General features: G+C 50.5%; 4 protein-coding genes across 4 annotated transcripts; 2 read left to right on the plus strand and 2 right to left on the minus strand.

Annotated features, from left to right (window-relative positions):
* Positions 1-3662: 3662 nt before the first annotated feature.
* On the minus strand, positions 3663-5505 carry UCRPA7_2135 (hypothetical protein; the record flags this gene model as incomplete). Its single annotated transcript, XM_007914710.1, has 4 exons — positions 3663-3874; positions 3971-4586; positions 4636-5092; positions 5474-5505. The coding sequence occupies 4 exons, from the start codon at positions 5503-5505 to the stop codon at positions 3663-3665; spliced, it is 1317 nt and encodes a 438-aa protein (XP_007912901.1).
* A 2402-nt stretch (positions 5506-7907) lies between these two features.
* UCRPA7_2136 (putative -like family protein) lies at positions 7908-8931 on the plus strand (the record flags this gene model as incomplete). The annotated part of the gene is made up of 3 exons (XM_007914711.1): positions 7908-7946; positions 8005-8424; positions 8476-8931. 3 exons carry the CDS (start codon positions 7908-7910, stop codon positions 8929-8931), a joined length of 915 nt encoding a protein of 304 aa, XP_007912902.1.
* Positions 8932-10771: 1840 nt separating this feature from the next.
* UCRPA7_2137 (putative mrna-capping enzyme subunit beta protein) lies at positions 10772-11602 on the minus strand (the record flags this gene model as incomplete). Its single annotated transcript, XM_007914712.1, has 3 exons — positions 10772-10951; positions 11019-11429; positions 11579-11602. 3 exons carry the CDS (start codon positions 11600-11602, stop codon positions 10772-10774), a joined length of 615 nt encoding a protein of 204 aa, XP_007912903.1.
* Positions 11603-14647: 3045 nt separating this feature from the next.
* On the plus strand, positions 14648-18759 carry UCRPA7_2138 (putative 26s proteasome regulatory subunit rpn2 protein; the record flags this gene model as incomplete). Its single annotated transcript, XM_007914713.1, has 4 exons — positions 14648-14652; positions 15037-15225; positions 15298-18250; positions 18310-18759. The coding sequence occupies 4 exons, from the start codon at positions 14648-14650 to the stop codon at positions 18757-18759; spliced, it is 3597 nt and encodes a 1198-aa protein (XP_007912904.1).
* Positions 18760-18922: the final 163 nt, after the last annotated feature.

Raw genomic sequence — 18922 nt, forward strand, 5'->3', positions numbered from 1 at the left:
GGATGTTTCGAAGCAACCTCGACAACACATAAAGCTCATTAAAAAGAAAAAATTGACTTACATGTCCCTTGATCTGACGTTGCAAGAAGACGAGACTATTTTCCCACTCATTACATACGAACTTCACTTGTATACTCGTGATGAGAAGAAAGTACTTTCTTGCATCAACAAGACCTGAGCCAGTCACTTGCTCAAAACGGGTCAGCGGATCATATGGATCAAGAGTACCAAAAACATTATTGTCCTCATTGCCTAAATCACCGTCTTCCATCTCTCCAATGTCCGCTCGATCGCCGTTTGCATTGTAATAGTCATCAATGCAGCAATATGCGACATAAGTCTCCTTTTCCAAAGCAGACACGAGAACAGAGATTTGTGACTCATAGAGATAATCATTCTGGTCTGAATCATCAGAGACAAGAAAAGACAAGTCTTGCGATTTTCTTCGGGGGGATTTCGCATCCACCCCCTTGCGAGAATCTATGCGCATTTCAAGGTGGTTACGCCTGTAAGCGAAAAAATGAAGGTGCAACTCAAGAGCAACAGTTCTACGGTCACGCTAGCATTAAGTATTTAGCAGTTGGGAGTGACTGTGGGGTGTTTTAATGAGCAAGCCTACAGCAATGGTAACTCCAATCGAAGTATATGATGTCAGATGCCTGAAAAGAAACCGTCCTACTTCTGTAGCTTGAGAAGTCGGCACTGTGAGGATAAGCACTGTCATGGCCCAGTGTTCTAATTGCTTAATGTATCTGTCCAGATGTTGAGCGTCTATAGAGTTCATAAGTATAAAGACATGACTCACAGAAGGCGCTGATCTGCATCAGGAATCCAATCACGATTTCCATGACCGTTATGAGCGAAACGCTATGGAAAGTCAATCCACAGCACTATCTCCCGTCGAAGGCATTCATGTTTATAATACCTCTCTTCGCAGGGCATTGTACAAAGCTAGTATGCCCATGGAGCCGCTAGGTCTCCTCTGGTTACCCTCGATATCTCTTTCGTCCAGCCAAGCCATCTCGTCTGAGGGCACTTTGTTCCATTTGCTTTCATCCTTTAATATTTCAATGAAATGCTCCGTAAAAATTGTGCTCAACTCGTCAACCTCAAAGCGACGTTCGGGGTCTTCATCCTTATCGTACTTGAGAAAAACTTCTAGAGTCGTAGCTCTTCTCTGATGAATACGACTGTTTCTGTATTGCACGAAAGGCTTGTTTTCTGCTTCTCGACTCCGTTTCCGCTCTCGCCTCTCCCAGTTGAATGATAAAGGAGCCATCGAGATAGGATCCTTGTGCCAGACAGGAGAGTGATAAAATGAATACCAAAATCGGGATATCCCAAGGGTGATTAATGACCATTTTGTAGATTTCACGCCAGAGCCCGGGCTAAGTAGATAATGCAGCGATGCCCGGAACAGGTTGAACATGCAAGGCTACCTATCATAACCCGAGGTACTCAGCATCGTCGGGTGAATCAATGAGTGAGAAACGAGCTTTAGCCCAAGTTCCAGTCGAGTTGTCCACGGGGCATATTATAAGAGGCCCCTGTGGAATAGACTGTATATGGTGTGAAGCACAACATTCACTGGTGTCGAAACGTCTGTCCAATTCCATCAATGATCTTGCACCAGGCGATCTTAGACCACGCCTCTAAAGATCGAAGATTCCTTTCGAGGAACGGCTCGGCTTGACTCATCCGGTCACCGGTCTGCCCACGATAATATCACCATGTGGTATTCGTTTCTTGAAACTCATGTTCCCACAATTATCCAATGTCAAGGACACGGAGGTTTGCGGTGTATAGCGTGCCAGGGAGAACAGGGCGAGCGCGGATCTGCGATTGTGGACGAATTAAATCTGCGGTCAATTTGTCGACCGTCTCAACCGTGCGACCTCATTGAGCCTTGTAGAGATAGTGAGTTGGCCCAATTGGTACCCAACATCCATAAAGAAGCATAAAGTAGAAAACGTGCTTGCCTCTATGTTCGACGGATCCATAGTGATGTTGGTCCATGAGCATCACTTTTTACTTCAGCCTGTCTCTGAAGATAGCATCGATCGGCCTAAATCGATGCAATGCTGTGGGTTTGGCTAGCGCGTGTCTCATCTGCACAACATGCTGGTGGCAGAAGGAAAGACAGAAACTAGCCTCTGGTACTCTCCAGCCCTAATATGCTCGCGTCATTGTTGCTGATGAGGGGGGTGGTAACACAAAAGCATAGCCCTATGGCCTGACTCTAGGCTAATCAAGGGTATCGATTTCACAATCGTGAGAGATCCGAGAAGAAGGTTGCAATTGCACGGGATCGAATCTTATCTACCCTGCAAAATGGGCATCTGGGCGCGTTGCAATTCAGGCAAATTGTAACTGAACTGACGGGCATATCTGTATGCCCGCAACCACACTTGATATAATAATTAGTCGATGTTTGCAAGCAAGGAATTGATGCGAATCTCACACATGTCCAGATGAACACATATCTGCGCGGCGGCTAAGCGTATATTGATATCTATTAGCAGCTGACTAGACGCTCTTTCTATACAAGCAAACATTACCATTTTTCGCACTCATCGCCACCAAATTTGGATTTACGCGAAATCATACGATGCGCCGAATAATGTCTCCAAATTGTCAAGATCTTGAATGGCTGTTCCCCAGATTTGGTAATCGCATACTAGTAAGGGGCAGGCACTCGGGCACGTCTCAAGGGAGTCAATAGATAAGGTGAAATCATACTTTGAAGCATGAAAAAATGTGATAATGATACTGGCATTGATCCGAATCGTTTTACCGGAGAGAATTTCCAGAACACCATGATATATCACGCAATCAATAATGGCCTCGCCTTAAATAGCTCTTTTATTCTCGGGTAGAATTGTTCCGATAGCCAGCCAGAATGGATTGGCAATCCTGGACAAACAGTACTTTATAGCGTCCTTTGCGAATCCTGATTTAGTAGGTAGTAGTCGATATCCAGATAGGCGTGATGTCGGGGATGGCCGCAGATCTTTGGCCGCCTGCAGGTAATAGTGTTGAGCAATGTTCCAATTTAAAGAGAAACAAAAAAGCCACTGGCTTAGAGCAATTTCAGCTGGGCATTTCTGGCTGGATTACCGGAAGCTGTTTTGTTGAGAGGAATCCATGTGGTATCGAAATGAGCGCCGAAGGCGTGGCAAAGCAAGTAAAATGAACAATAAACAAGGAAATGTGCAGATGCAACAACAAATGAGGAGAAGGATCGATTATGGGGGCGTTACCATTTGCAACCTCCAGCCAAACCCTAATATCATGGACTGAAGAGAATGACAGCTCATCGTGCTGCATTACTTGATGTTCAAGGAAAAGCATCATAGGGAAGTCGTGGACCAAAACACATCCACAGGATCCGTAGATGTGGGGAAGAAAATGATGCGAGGCAAGAGGTATGCAAGTGTTATTATTTATCATTTGTGACCCATCGAATGCACGCTAATTCGCTCATATTTCGCTTACATAGTTACACTGTGTAGCAATTTGGGGGATAGGAATTCTGAGAAATTATATGTAATCTAACTAGACAAGCTCAATTTCTGACTGTTCACAACATATGTGATGCATAGCCAGCACGTGAAGTACAAAATTACCATGTGCACCCTCGCTATCAGATGGACACAACACTGTCAGAAGGGTTGCTCAGGTCTGAGAAGCACATTGGCGCCAGCTCGGTCCTCCAGCTTCACCTTCAAGTTTACCGCTCCTCGTCTCATAGCTTCGAAGTTGTCCATATCTTCAACCTTTTCCCGTGCATCATCATCGAGGCCATAGAAGAGCAGCGCCAGCACACTCGTCTTCCAAAGCTTTGCATCATGACTCCAACTCATGTATACAATACCTGTTAGAAAAGCTGTAGTTAAGAGTACAGCCAAAAGCGGAGCTGTCAGAAATCCCCAGCGTACATGGACGAAGCTCTCTGAGCTCAGTGTTGTACCATTAACAGCCTCCTGTCCCCAAAGGCTCCGGAAAGCTACTGTCAGTGAAGTCGCAAGGTCGTTCATCAACATGTCAAGTCCAGACGGATACTCGTAGTAGTTCCAATAAAAGGCCTGCACGATATCCGTGTCGAAGAATGTTTCTCCAGAGCTGATACCTACTGTGAGATTGACTCTGATGGCTGCATTATTGGCTGATGTGATCGTCTTGGAGATGTAGTCTTTATTGCGCGATGCTGACCCGTTGGTGAACAGCTCAGCAAACCATGACTGCATACTGATCATCGCCTCCTTGCTGAGGATGTACGACGAAACGTTTGAAGCAGAGTGAGAATCAACATCATGGCTGGATGCGTTTGTACGAATTACGACAGGTTCCATGTCTGTACTGCCGGGATCCGTTGATACCACGCTTGTGTTTGTGATGATATTCGTCACATTTTCCTGCAGCTCGCCGTTCGTAACGATAGAGTCGATAGTCTGGACGCAAGCCTGAAGGGTGCACTGGCGTGCCCACGGTTGTAGTTGGCCTTCCTGTCCAGCTTGAGACTCGGTGCCCATGAAGATGAGTTTCATAATAGTTGAATATGATCCTTCTCCAGTTTCCGAGGGAAACTGAAGGATAGTCAGCAACGGCAAGATCCTAAGTTCACGGGACACTCACTTCAGAAGTCATGCTGAAGGCAATATCGCTGCTATTGAGCACAGCGCCGGACGGCAGCGACCAACCGCACTCGGCCGTGTCCCCATCCTTAGGGGTGCCATTGGCACAATATCTCGTCATATAGGCACTCATATCGATACATGAGTTACAAACCGCCAACGAATCGAAGGGCTCCCAGATGCAATTACCCGTTGGACAGTTGAAAGGGAGACTGAGCCACGGCTTTCCATTCTCAGCAAACAGACCATTGTATACGGCAGCTTTCAGCGGCAGCACGGGCACGAAGGCGGCACTAGCATCCAGGCCGGGTAATGCGAACGAATAAGATAAGGCACGCCAATTTGTGGCATTGACAGACGTAGGGGTCATGCGTGTCTTGTAAGTTGCAATTTGTTGCGCAAACGGCGATAGCACAAGTCCAACCACGACAGCCAGGGCACCGACCGAGCCCATGGTGCTATACAAACATCAGTATCAGCAGCTAGACACAAGTTGGACTGTCCTACCCTCCTCGCAGCCGTCGAAGTAAGTTCAAGGCCCCCAGTGCTCCTCGGCTGGCTTCATCGATATACTCCATGTCTCTCAGTGGAGCATATCCTGCCTTGACGCGTTCCCATTTTAATTGACCTAGCCCACTGGACAGAGGAACTGCCAGGCTAGCATTGGCGACAGTCGTCAAGACGGCGATGACTGCATTTAGAGTGATTGTGGAGGGAAATGATGGAAGTGGTTTGCCATCAAAGTGGGCAAGTATGGCTATAATTGAAACAACCGCGCCAACCGCAAGGGAGAGACTGGCTACTTCAAAAGTCCACGATCCAGTCCTTGGAAAACTGACTGCAGGTAGTCGACTTTTGCGGGTTTTTTCATCTGTTGCTTTAGACCCGTTGCTCCAGTTTGAGGACTGAGTTCGTGCTGGAGAAGCAAATTCTTGGATTTGAACACCGTCTGTGCCGGCGGCTTTACCAGGGTAAGACGTATCGGATGTCAGAAAGGCATCTGTGAAATCAAATCCTACGTAATTGACCATGGTACTATCAGAGTTATCGCTTGGGAAGCGAGTATGCCGCACAGGTTGGTGGTGACTCGCCATGATAATCATTGATTATGGAAAAACTAGGCAAAGCTCACCAGGATAGCATCTTGTTTAACGAGGGATCCATGGCATATTTGAAGACCACGCTCGGCTGTGGGAAATGGGGAGACCAAGGCCTTGCTTGTGAATATTTCCAACCTACTGACAGTATCAGAGAGCCTTCCAGTCTTGGCGGAGCCGCCTGCATGCGAGTTAACTGCATAGTCCACCACCTTTTTGAGTAGGTGGTGCGCAACCACTGGCCTGGGTTATCAGAGTGCCTTCAAGGATGGCACTCATTCTCAGCGGACCGTCTGGGTTGGGGTAAGGCACAGATCGGAGCAGACATCCTCATTTGTCCAGTGCGTCGATCATCTCAGGAAGCTGGATGTCGATATGATAGATACCTGGTGTTGATGATAACAATTGCCTATCTGGTTCCCTGGGAGTCTCTTCATATTATTGGCTCATTCGGCTGAAGGAGGTTCCCACCTTGAAAGAGTTGGCTGACTGCGGCATCAGGCTGTCCAAGCCCCCCTGCAGCTTGCTAAACATAGATCTATAGGGCTTGCAGGGTGGGATGCTAGGCCCATTGCCCGAACTCATACAATAGAACTCTCGGGATCATCCGGTCATCGCTCTTTCATTACTTGTTAGTTACAGCTACTCACCCTTTGGTCGTTCTGTAACACAATAACTCAAATGTGTCGCAAAAGGTTGTATATGTTGGTATCTTTCGATTTGTCAATCAAGTGAAAGCTGGTCGTGTCCAAGATGTACTATAGCTATGAGAAGGAAGCGTCTCGATGCTGATGTTGGATCTCTGCATGTGGTAGTGCGTCCGGACCTCCGTGTGGTAGTCTTGGCTTTCATGATTCCACCTTCTGGAGCCTTGGACGGACATTGTGACAGATCATCATCCATTGCGAAGATAGGCAAGAGAGGAGATCATTGGTCTACGAGGAGTTTTCGCCCATCCTTGAGGATGTCGTTGAAGTGTGCTTGTTCGGTGTGCAGAGGATCCAGCTGTGCGGTAAGCTGACAGCCGGTACTGAACTACCGTGGTACACTGGACTAGAATTCGAGTGCCGCCCACGATGCACATCTGGAACCGACTACAGCCCGCAGCCCGATTTCCGACTCTTCCAGGCAGGCTTCTAGCGTAAGCACCTGTTTGGAAACGGATTGCACGATCCCGGGGGCCATTGGTGGCCACATCTGAAAATGAAGCTCCTGGCAAACCTGATGTATTGGCGCGGTTTGACGCGCTCGCTTCGTGGGGGAGGTGATAAGGGTGCCCATCGCCGGCAGCAGCATGCAGACTCCGCCACATCCAGTTGTCCATGCGGACGCTGCCAAGGCATGGATCTTTCCAGCTTTCACAGCCGCAGTCCAGCCGCCACGGTCGTTCTCCTGATGAGGCAGGTGGACTGAGATGTAAAAGGCTGTTGGGGTCAGCGACTTGTATCACAAAGCTTCACACATTATGCCAGGCCGGTAAGTATGAGAGTCAACGAACGAATTATCCAACAATTTGGCACGGGATCCTTGGATATCTGCCTGGAACATGCGTCCAAAGGGTTTGTGTCCATATGGCCACGCACACAATATTCTCTCAATAAGAGAACTCTCTTCAATCTTCATCCGAGGCTCAGATAGCAAAGGTCTCTACTCCAGGAGAGCTTCTTCAAGTTATGGCTGAATCCAGCTCCTAGGCCTACTGCTGAACACTAGTCCTAGTCATCCTTTTGGCCCGCAACGCATCATTTTCTGTAGCCCTTCTTGGGTATCTAGATTCGGGGCCGACTGAACGCAGTCGTAACATCGAACAGCCAACCCGGTAGTGGTCACCGCGGGGCACATAAATGAAGCCGACTTTCATCCCCCACTTGCCGGCGGCGGAAACAAAGTGGATAACATTGAAGTGCTAGAACGTATTCGCGGCCCCCATGCATTAACGCCCTCAATGATGCCAGAAAGGCGGAATATGAGGTTATGCCTACCGACTCGGGCCTGTCTAATTTGCCGACGACGCTTCCCCGCCCTGCCAATTGGCGTCATTGGCCAAGTCCGCCTTTCCTCCACCTTGGTCATGATATCAAAATGTCGTGATACTCCATCACGGTGCTCTACAAAATCCACGCATCTTCAAGAACTTGCAATTTAGATATTAGCTACCAATTGAATTGAGAACAAAATGTCGTCGACAAACATTAAGAACGTTGCTGTCGTCGGAGTGAGTAGAAATGCCAAGTCCCTCGATAACGAGGCTAGGCTGATTCATCTAAACATAGGGGTCCGGCACGATTGGTGTATATATCGTGAAGGAGCTTCTCGCGACAGGCTTTTATGTGACTGTCCTGACCCGAGATGACTCCAAGTCGAGCTTCCCAGCCGGCGTCACCGTGAAGAAGGTCGATTACTCTTCACTCGAGTCACTCAAAGAAGCTCTGGCTGGACACGATGCCGTGGTTTCGGCAATAGCAACACCAGCAATCGGAACTCAGTTGACTCTTGTTGATGCTGCCCTTGCCAGTGGTGTCAAGCGATTCATCCCGTCCGAGTTCGGCATCAATACGAGAACGCTCGGCGACGCCAAAATTGCGAAGATCCTAGCGGGCAAGATCAAGACTGTTGATTACCTGCAGGAAAAGGCAAAAGAGAACAATTCGTTCACTTGGACTGGCCTTTCTAACGGCTTGTTCTTTGATATCGTGCGTCTCATCCACCCTTGAATTAAGCAGGATAACTGACAGCTGCACAAGAATCTTGCAAAAGGCATTTACGGTTATGACCCAAAGACCAAAACAGCTACTATATATGATTCAGGAAATGAGCATTTCCAAACATCTAATGGCGGCTTGATTGCTCAGGCCGTTGCCTCCATCTTGAAACACCCGGAGGTGACTGCGAACAAGTACTTGTCCGTTACTTCTTTTAGTCCATCCCGCAACGAGATTTTGAAAATCCTGGAAGAAGAGACTGGTACAAAGTGGACAGTCAAGCACGAGGCTACCGCTGACTTGCAGAGAGTCGGCGAAGAGAAACTAGAGAAAGGAGACTTCAGTGCCTTCCGGGAGCTGCTTCTCACGTATCTTCATAGAGATGGAAGCGGGCACGCATTGAAGCCGGAAGACAGTGCAAATGAATTGTTGGAGCTTCCACAGGAGGATCTGAGGGCAACACTGAGAAAGTGGCTTGCCGATGAGGGGGCTATCTAAGTTGATACAAGAAAGTCAATCCTATACGTGATAAGCACTCGTTGACTATATCTTAGTCCGAACTTTACCCCTTATGAATGTCTACGTGAATGTCTATGTCATCTCATCTGAATCTATGCAAACAATTGTTGATTATCTTGCTATTGCATTGTGAAAAAAAGTCGCTCACGCTTGCTTCACATCATCTTAGGTATTTCGTTTGGTGTTTGCAGGACTCTCTTGACTAGTATGGTATTAGCAGAAAAGAAGGATTAGCATCAAATTCTCTCAATACGCACAGTTCTTCCACCCTCCAGGTTGATGATTATGTACGGCAACATCTTGCCATAACCTTAGACACCAAGCCGCAACAAGCGCGTCAATGGTCATGCGGTCAGCCGGTACTTTGATGGTCAGTCGATACAGGCCGTCTTCGTCATCTTCCACAGCAAGGACCTGCAGTTGAGGGCTGGATGCCAAAGCCCACTCGTAAACCGTAGATTTTCGTTCCAGTTGCCTGAGTTCGAACAGCTTCTCAGCCTCCTCGAAGTCCACGTCTTTCTTTGACGAAGGCTTGATTCTGGATACGATCAATGTCTTCTTCCTTCCGAGAGAACGCACTTTCTTAATCACCAAGTTTCCAAAAGCCTGTCGGGAGCTGGCCTCGGCGTAATAAGGAAACTCAGGGAAGGTGATCTCCGGTGGGTGTCGCAGCGTGTAGATCAGTTTCTTCCGGGTTGTCACTTGCGGGGTTGTAGTTGTCTTCCCTTTTATACTGTGGTCTAGTCTCTCAAAGGTCACCGCGTGGTGTGTTTCGCGCAGGTAGTCAATACTGTGCGACAGCTCATACAACGGTGGTGAGGTGCTGCTCTCAGACGAGTAGACAAAGCGTTCGGCTAAGCGCAGCACGGCCGGTTGAAGGGTGTTAGTTGCGCTTATCACAGCCTCCGACTCCGCCGACTCCTGATATGAAGGCGGCTGGTCTGCTAAGCCTCCGGATTGGGCCATGTTGATGCCGTTTTGGAGATGTGTAGATGTCGGGAAAGGGTAGCGGGACTGGAGGTAAAAAAGGCTGAGAGGCAGGAGCAGTTGACAAATCACGGTGATGCAAATCTAATGTAGTATCGGGCTTGCTAACTCCACAAGTCTCTAAAACGCTTATGAACTCGGAAATGGAGGCCCTTGAAACAAATAACCTGCAATTTCAGACTCACGTTCGGCAGAACTTTGTCAACTATAGTAACGACGACAAATATGTAGCTCGAAACATGAGGAGAATTGCTTTGAGATTTTCAGTTAGATCAAAGAAATCACTTATTGAGGTGTATTTACCTGAGTACATGCTTTACACCTTATGGCACTGATGTAAGGCTAATGATCACAAGATGCTGTGCGCCCTTGAAGCTTACTTGATTGTTCAGCCAGACAATGTTCGTACGCCACATCAACACGGGGACAGGTGAAACCTAATCACTTGGAAAATATTGTACCTCAAAGTTGTTTATTTAAGGCGTAGATCATGAGGTCGCCTCTAAACACTAGCACAAATCGAGCCACATGCCTCAGAATATGCTGCAATCTTGCTACTCAGGAATCTTTGTGCTTCCATTAGAAGGGACGCGCTTGCGCTCTTGCTGTGCCGAAATCAACCATACTTTGCTCCGCCGGCTCAAAATGTAAACCCGTTATCGACTCCTGGTATCTAAGACTACCTTTCCGAGATGACCTGCGCCATATTGCGGATCACCCTTCACACCAGCTGACAGAGGGAATCAAATAAGAATACAGAGAAATGGTTCGGCGATCCGACCTTCGAAAGCCGGGAACCATGCCCTAGGTAACATGACCATCAGCCGAAGCTTCAGTTGCCGCCGAACTCCTTGGCTTTCCTCGCCAATAGACGAATATTGTCCACAAAGCCCTCAACGAGTTCCGCATAGGCGGATAGCTCGCCGTGCAACGCACGAGTACCATGATCAACGAGTGCAGGTCCATCTACCTCAATCTCGAGTTCATGCTCCTTTTGCACTCGCTCAGTGCCCTAGAACGGAATTAGCGATACTGGACTCGGGAACATCATCATTGGGTGCAGCTTGGGTAGGACTTACACTGGGACCGGGCATCTTCTGAGTGACTTGTGTGAGATCGATCTGGTAATGACTCTGAGAGTAGCTCAACCGATCCTTGTTGCGGTCAGATTGCCGATCAATCTGTGCGTTCCCAGCGAGCTGCTCCAATTCTTGTATTGAATCGTGCCAGTCTATTTCTAGATTGACACTTATGCGGCAGTCCAGAGTGGTGTCTGGAAAATGAATGTCGAGATCGGCGACCCTCACTTTCACAATCTTTGCAAGGACTTGCTGCGACTGTTTGTCGGTGGTTACTCGCACTTTGACACGATGCTTCGTGTTAAGAAGATTCTGTACCGGTGGGGGCAACCGATTCCTCATAGCAGGAGGCAGCTCATAAAAGCGATCCATTTCGCGACGATGCCTGTATTTGATAGGCACGCGCGGATTCTGGAGGCATTTAGGATTACGGGCATCAGTCTCGAGAACTTGCAGATTGAGCCAGTCATTGTACGACTTATGCTGCGTCTATTGTAGGTTTCCAATTAGTAAGGTGATCAGAGTGGTACAGGATAAAAGTCGACGGCTGTAATGCTTACCTCTGTCATGCTGCTGACGAACATGATCCGCGATGAATCAGAGAGGATACTCTCTGTTGTAATGGGAAAGTAAACCCTGGCCTGGTGCTCTTTACTAACAAGAGTACCTAGTTTGGCTTCGACTTCCCATTGGAGCTCCCCTCTCTGCACGTAGCCCTGTATATCACCAATGTCCTGGTTGTGGATGACGTTCATAAACAAGAAGTCCGCGACTTGTCTTGCTAGTTCATCTAGTGGCTTTTTGCCAGTAATAGCGGGCTCCCAAGGTCCGAGCAATGGATTCGGACCTGAAGGCGGAGGTTGTACAGGAGCAGGCTGTGACTGGGAAGCTTGAGGTGCAGGTACACTGGACCTCGCAGCGTCTGGAGAGACATGTCTACTAGACACACGCTCATGCTTTGCCTGCGTGGTGGTGTCACTTTTCCCATTGACATGGGTGTGAGATAGTGGCGTGGGTTTCCGCACGATGAAGTTCCCTTTATTCAACGGCTGCCTGCCGTCATAGGCCTGCGCCCAAATAGGTGGCGCTGTATGTCGGAGTCGCTTCTTGCGCTGTAAGAGCGGCGAGGCAGATGCCCTAGACGCGACATGTGGCATGTAGGAGCCGTTGGCTTCGAACGGCGGAGGCCGACGTTCTTGCCGCTCAATCTCATCAGGCCGTAGATCTCTATCCTCCATTTTCCGCTTCGCTGGCGTAATTGCCCGTTCACGATCCATGGGATCAATGATTGGCATATGGCCCTGTGAGAGGTGACGAGCTTCTGAGTCGGGCGGCGCGCCAGAGATGGATTGGTGCCCGGTACTGCTAGGAAGGCTTGGCACGCGAGTTTTTGGACTCACGCTGACGCTGCGTTCGCGGTCACTCTGAGAGATAGAGCGGCGGTGCGTATCCACTGGATGTGGCGCGTCGTACAGGCTTTGGTTTGTAGACGTCCTTTGAAGTGAAGGCGGTGGAGGAGGGGCTGGAGACATTTGTTGTTGGGATTGATAGGGATATGGGTTTGTAGCCGACATTCGCTGCTGATATGGACTTGGTGGTTGCGCAAAGCTGCCGCCGCCAGGAGACGGTCGCGGGCCAGCTGATAACGGCGGGCCAAGCGGAGTAGGAGGTTGAGATGGCTGCCGGGCATACTCCGAGGGTGGTAATGGGTGCGTGCTCACAACGGGGCTGCCATATGGCGGGCCATACTGCTGTTGGCTCTGAGCTGAAGTCGGCGTCGACGTCGAATGGGTCGATTGCGATCGTTGATGGAGATACGGATGAGCACTGCCGGGTGTACCAATAGGGGGTGTCTGTGGCATAGCCTGTCCTGGCATATATGAGGGAGCGCCGGGCGGACCGGCGACGCCGCCAGGACCAGGAGGCTGAGAGAAACCATCCCTCGGCGGATATGCCGTCGAGGGCGGGTATCTATGCTGTTGCGCAGGGCTCGCAGGACCGGCTTGTGTCGGGGGAAACGGATAGCCTGCGACACCGCTTACGGAACTCGTGGGAGTATGACGATATGAGGGGGAAGGCCCAGAAATCGAGGATACGCTCGGGGATCGCACATCGTTGTTTGAGAGCGGCTGCAATGGAGGAGGTGCTGGTCGGGAGGCGTATGGTGTGCCGGCAGCAGGATAAGGGGGCGGAGACCCAAAAGGCGTTTGCTGGGATGGATAGTCGTGTGACGCGACTCGACCGGGCGATGCTTGTGTCGACTGGCTGTAATCGCGAAATGACTGCGGCGGCGCGGTCTGAACAGGCGTCAACGGAGGAGCTTGCTGCTGATGCTGGTGGGGAGGCGGCGGCGCCTTGCTTGGAGTAGGGGGAGCGGCAGCAGGCGCCGTGCCCTCGTTCAGCATCGACCGAAGATCCATGATGGATGGCTCTTGGGCGCGGTCTATCCCAAAGAGGCGCGCTGCTTTATCCCAACTCTTGATCGGTCACCAAGAGCGCAATTCTTGACTTTGAAACCCCCTCTTCCCAGTGCACACGAGGTCACGAACTCATGAATGCGACCAGTTCTCTGGCGATGCTCCCAAAAGCGAACAGAGGACGTTGTGAAGAGCGCCGATGGTTCACGGAGCGCGGCGACGTCTTCGAATGGCGCTCGCAGATTCGATCTCGTTTGGGCAGCACAGCGCAAACGGCTACTACCACATCGTCTCGTTGATCAGGATGAAGCAAAGGTTACAAGGGACGGAGACACCGTGACTGGCTGACTGAGGGCGGATGGCGGCCTAAGTCAAACGGATGAGGGCAGTAGCCGCACCTAAACAGCGCCGCGACGGGCTGTTGGGAGGGTCAAAATTGAGGATTGGATGGCAGCGCGTCTATTCTCAATGGCGTAGATGCCATCAAGCCCGGCGCAACGCGGGATGGGGGTTCGGAGTTGGTGTTGGACAGAGTCCCGGCCGTGGGAAAAGTTGTGCGATTTTAGACAAGCAATGAATTGGAGTAGCAACCTTACGGAGGCGCCAAGCTGTGCTTGAGCCTTCCCTCAGAGTCTTACCCAGGCTGTTAGTAATGGTAAAAAATCAGTTGTACTGTCTTAACAGAGTTCCGCGTAGAGAGTATGTGAAACTGCTAGTGTCCTGCCAACTAAGTCCATGTCTCCCTAACAGAACTGAAGAGCTTTGTTTGCCAGTAGAGGACATTTTACGTTTGCGGCCAATACAAGAAGCCATGCTCTCTCTTTCAGCCTGCAATAAATACCAAGACTATTGAAGTGTAGTGCGTGTACTCTATCTCAGCCGATAACAGCCAGCGCAGTCTGTAAACTAACAAAAACCTGCTGCCCTTACTATGCATTTGCAGTGTACCTACATAATCAAAGCTGGTAGGTAGCTTAACCATTCGACTCGAGTGAACCGAAACCTTGGGATTGGAAAGCTGCCCCCCAAGAAATTAATTTTGAGTGCCAGCCAGCGTCACTGTAACACAGCACCCACGCAAAAAGGGCCCCGGCCCATCCATTCCAGTAGCTGTCTCCTCTTGGAACTGCCTGTGACGCGTTCGCTGGGATTTAGTACGACCGTTTTGAGCTAGCTTTCATCACGTGAGTGTCGTACTAGTGCCTGAAGATAATGAAGTAAGCACGCCTGAAACAAAGAGCAATGGCCTAGACCCCACTTGATGGAGCGCCGGCTGGCAGCCAGCTGGTCTCATCTGTCCTGCGACCCTGCAGGGAGAGCTTTCTAGCTTGCCCAGAACAGGTTAGCGTAGAAACTCAAGACGAAGGGGAAGCTGCAAGGTGTCGCAAGGCAGAGCTGTGCCTGACGTGGATCAATAATCGCGGCTCGTGCCTCCTTCCGGCTCCCAGCAACTCGACCTAGCATCTTCGCCTCGTTTCCCATCAAACATTCAACCACAAACAACCTCACTCCATTCCCCTCTTTCTTCCCCATCTCGGCCGCTTTCTTCGATTTGTATCTGGACTTCTACCACTGCTGGTAGTTGATAATAACACTCGTAGATCGGCGGTAAACCTCGCAGTCTTCGTTGTCGTCGCGCACTCCCCCAACATGCCCGGGCTTGTCACAGCAACGGGCGTGCTCGGCTTCCTTGCCGATGAGGAACCCGAACTTAAGGTGTTTGCCCTGCAGACGCTCAACGATGATATCGACACCGTTTGGACGGAGGTTGCTGGTGCTCTCAGCCAAATGTACGATGATGCCCCCTCAAGATCTTGTCTGTCACCACCCAAGATAATGAACTAACCATTCATCCAAAACAGCGAGGGACTCTACGAAGACGAAAGCTTCCCTGAGCGTCAGCTGGCTGCCCTTGTCCTCGCCAAGGTCTATTATCATCTGCAGGCATACAATGAGAGCATGACCTTTGCGTTGGCCGCTGGCGATCTCTTCAAGCTTGATGCCCCAGGCGAGTTCGAGGAGACTATCATCTCCAAGTGTGTTGACCAGTACATCGCCATCTCGTCCGCCCATCACACCCCATCCAAGCAGTCCAGGAACGACTCTCTTCCCGCTCTCGAGACCACGTTCGCCGCAGGCTCCGCTGACGGATCTGCCTTGATCTCCCCCACCACGCCCTTCTCCCAATCCGCGCTGCCTTCCAAATCCCTCCTTTCCCGCGCATCGACCGACAACACAATGCTCGATCCGACTTTCCAACCTCCGTCCAAGGAAGGACGATCCAACTCCATTGCGCAACTCCCTGACAAGGATCGGGAACTTGCTCTGCAAAGGGTCATTGAGCGTCTTTTCGAGGCTTGTCTAAAGGAGGGACGTTACAGGCAAGTCGTTGGCATTGCCGTGGAAGCCAAGAATCTTGCTGTTCTCCGCAGGGTTATTCGACGTGCTAGCGAAGACGAAAAGCGCTCCAAGAGCAAGTCTCAGGATGCAACACACGGCCCTGCCGAGGAGCTCATGGAGTATGCGCTGAGCATTTGTATGGATATTGTGCAGGAACGCAGCTTACGGACCGAGATTCTACGACTTATTCTCGATCTACTAAACGACATACCCAACCCAGACTATTTTGCCATCGCAAAATGTGTTGTCTATCTTGACTCTGATGAAGAGGCATCAACAATGCTACGCAAGCTTGTCACCAATGGTGACCGGGACTCCATTGCAAACGCATACCAGATTGCCTTTGATCTTTATGACAATGGAACTCAAGAGTTCCTTGCCAAGGTGATCGAGTCTCTTCCATCTGGCGAGCCACCAAAGAAGCCAGAGGCCGAGAAGGAAGGCGAAGAGGCAGCGGAAAGCGAGCCACTCTTGAAGGACCAAGAAGAGCCCGCTGAAGAAGAGGTCTCGGATGAGCTGAGCAAGGCCTACAAGAATATCCGCTCTATCCTGGATGGCAGTAAAGCTATCAAGCTGAACTTGGAGTTCTTGTACCGCAACAACCACACCGATCTGAGCATTCTGAACAAGGTTCGGGATAGTTTGGAGAGTCGCAATTCGATCTTCCATACTGCCGTCACATTCTGCAACGCCTTCATGAACGCCGGTACCACGCATGATAAATTCTTCCGTGACAATCTGGAATGGCTTGGAAAGGCAGTTAACTGGTCCAAGTTCACTGCAACAGCCGCTTTGGGCGTTATCCACCGTGGTAATCTGAGCCAATCACGCAAACTGCTCGAGCCCTACCTGCCGCGACAAGGCGGTATCAACAGCGGCTCAATCTTCAGCCAGGGCGGTGCGCTCTATGCCTATGGCCTCATTCATGCCAACCATGGTGCAGATGCTCTAGACTATCTCCGCAACCAGTTCCTGTCAGCCGAAGAAGAGGTGATCCAGCACGGTGGTGCTCTAGGACTTGGTATTGCAGGCATGGCTACAGGTTCTGAAAATATCTTTGATAATCTCAAAGATGTTCTATATGCCGACTCTGCGCTGAATGGCGAGGCTGTTGGTCTTGCGATGGGTTTGATTATGCTGGGCACTGGCAATGCCAATGCCCTACAGATCATGTTCACTTATGCTCATGAGACGACTCATGAGAAGATCGTACGTGGTTGCGCCATCGGTATGGCCCTCATCATGTTTGGCCGCCAGGAAGGTGCCGATGTGATGATTGAGGGTCTGCTGAACGACCCTGATCCGACTCTGAGATACGGAGGTATTCTCACTGTTGCCATGGCGTATTGCGGCACCGGAAGCAACAAGGCTATTCGCAAGTTGCTGCACACTGCCGTCAGCGATGTGAATGACGATGTCCGCCGAATCGCCGTTATGTCTCTTGGTTTCATCCTCTTCCGGAAACCTGGAAGCGTTCCTCGCATGGTGGAGCTTCTCTCCGAGTCCTACAACCCTCACGTCCGTTATGGTTCTGCCATGGCACTGGGTATCTCTTGCGCGGGTACTGGCCTCGACGAGGCAATCGACTTGCTTGAGCCTATGATGAAGGACCCTACTGACTTCGTCCGCCAAGGCGCTCTGATTGCCCTAGCTATGATCATGGTTCAACAGAACGAAGTCATGAATCCCAAGGTCGCTTCCATCAGGAAGACGCTGAAGAAGGTCGTTGGCGATCGTCACGAGGATGCCATGACAAAGTTTGGTGCATCCTTGGCTCTTGGTATCATTGATGCCGGCGGTCGCAACTGCACTATTGGCTTGCAGACACAGACCGGCAACCTGAACATGGCAGGCATTGTGGGTATGGCTGTATTCACCCAGTATTGGTACTGGTTCCCATCCACCCACTTCCTGTCCCTGTCCTTCGTGCCTACGTCTGTAATCGGTCTCGATCACGACCTCGAGATCCCCAGTTTCAAGTTCCACTGCGCTACGCGACCCAGTCTATTTGACTACCCGCCCGAACAGGAGGTCAAGACTGAAGAGGGCCCTACCTTGGTCACAACTGCTGTCTTATCTACCACAGCACAAGCCAAGAGACGAGCTCAACAGAAGGAACGTGCCGCTAGACGTGAGAGCATGGATATTGACTCCACTCCAACCGTGGCCAAGACTTCGGCACCGCCTGCTGGGGATAAGATGGAGGTGGATGATGACAAGAAGGCCAAGCCAGGTGAGGAATCAAAGGACAAGAAGGAGGGTGAAGGTGAGAAGGAGGCTTCTGCGACGCCAGATGGTAAGAAGAAGACCGAGAAAGAGAAGGTCGGCTATGAGGTTGAGAACATGTCACGCGTCCTCCCAGGCCAGCTGAAGTACATCAGCTTCCCCGCCGGGCGATACAGGCCGGTCAAGAAGGTTAGTTTTCATTCACGGATTCTCGGCTACTGAAATGGTGTGCTAACTCTCGCTTCTAGCCAACCGGTGGACCCCTCCTCCTTCAGGATACTCAGCCGGATGAGCCCAAGGAGCTTCTTGAGGAGAAGTTGAAGAAGGTTACGACCGAGAGGGCTCCGGTTGCGGGCCAGACCCCTGGCGGTGGTGCCTCCAGCTCTCGTCTCGGCGCTACCCCTGGGTTGGACCGCACTTCCTCGGGCTATCGCCAAGCAGTTGATCGAGCCCTACGCGAAGGTGGTCCTGGTGTTAACGCAATCAACGAGCTCCTTCGTCGCAGTGGCCAGACTGATGGTCTCCGTGCCCTCGACTTGTTTGGAGGTGCTGGTGGGCGTGATGCTGATGAGAGTGGTGCAGCAGCAGCAGCAGGTGTGCTCACCGCTGTCGATGAGGATGAGGAGGGTGCTGAGGAGGCCGCTGTTCCCGACGACTTCGAGTACTTCACAGAAGGCGATGACGATGAGGAGCTGTAATGGAGAAATGCTCTCGCATAACGAGCAGTCGTCCCTCCACAACGAGTGAGGCTTGAAGGCTTCATATAGCGAGGTGGATGTAAGAGATGTACAATACTTGTAGCTGTATCATCATAGAGATACACTTAGAATATCTGATTGTCTTTCTCATATTAATCACAAG

Source organism: Phaeoacremonium minimum (assembly GCF_000392275.1).
Source record: "Phaeoacremonium minimum UCRPA7 unplaced genomic scaffold PA7_03_scaffold_149, whole genome shotgun sequence".
Taxonomy (NCBI): Eukaryota; Fungi; Ascomycota; class Sordariomycetes; order Togniniales; family Togniniaceae; genus Phaeoacremonium; species Phaeoacremonium minimum.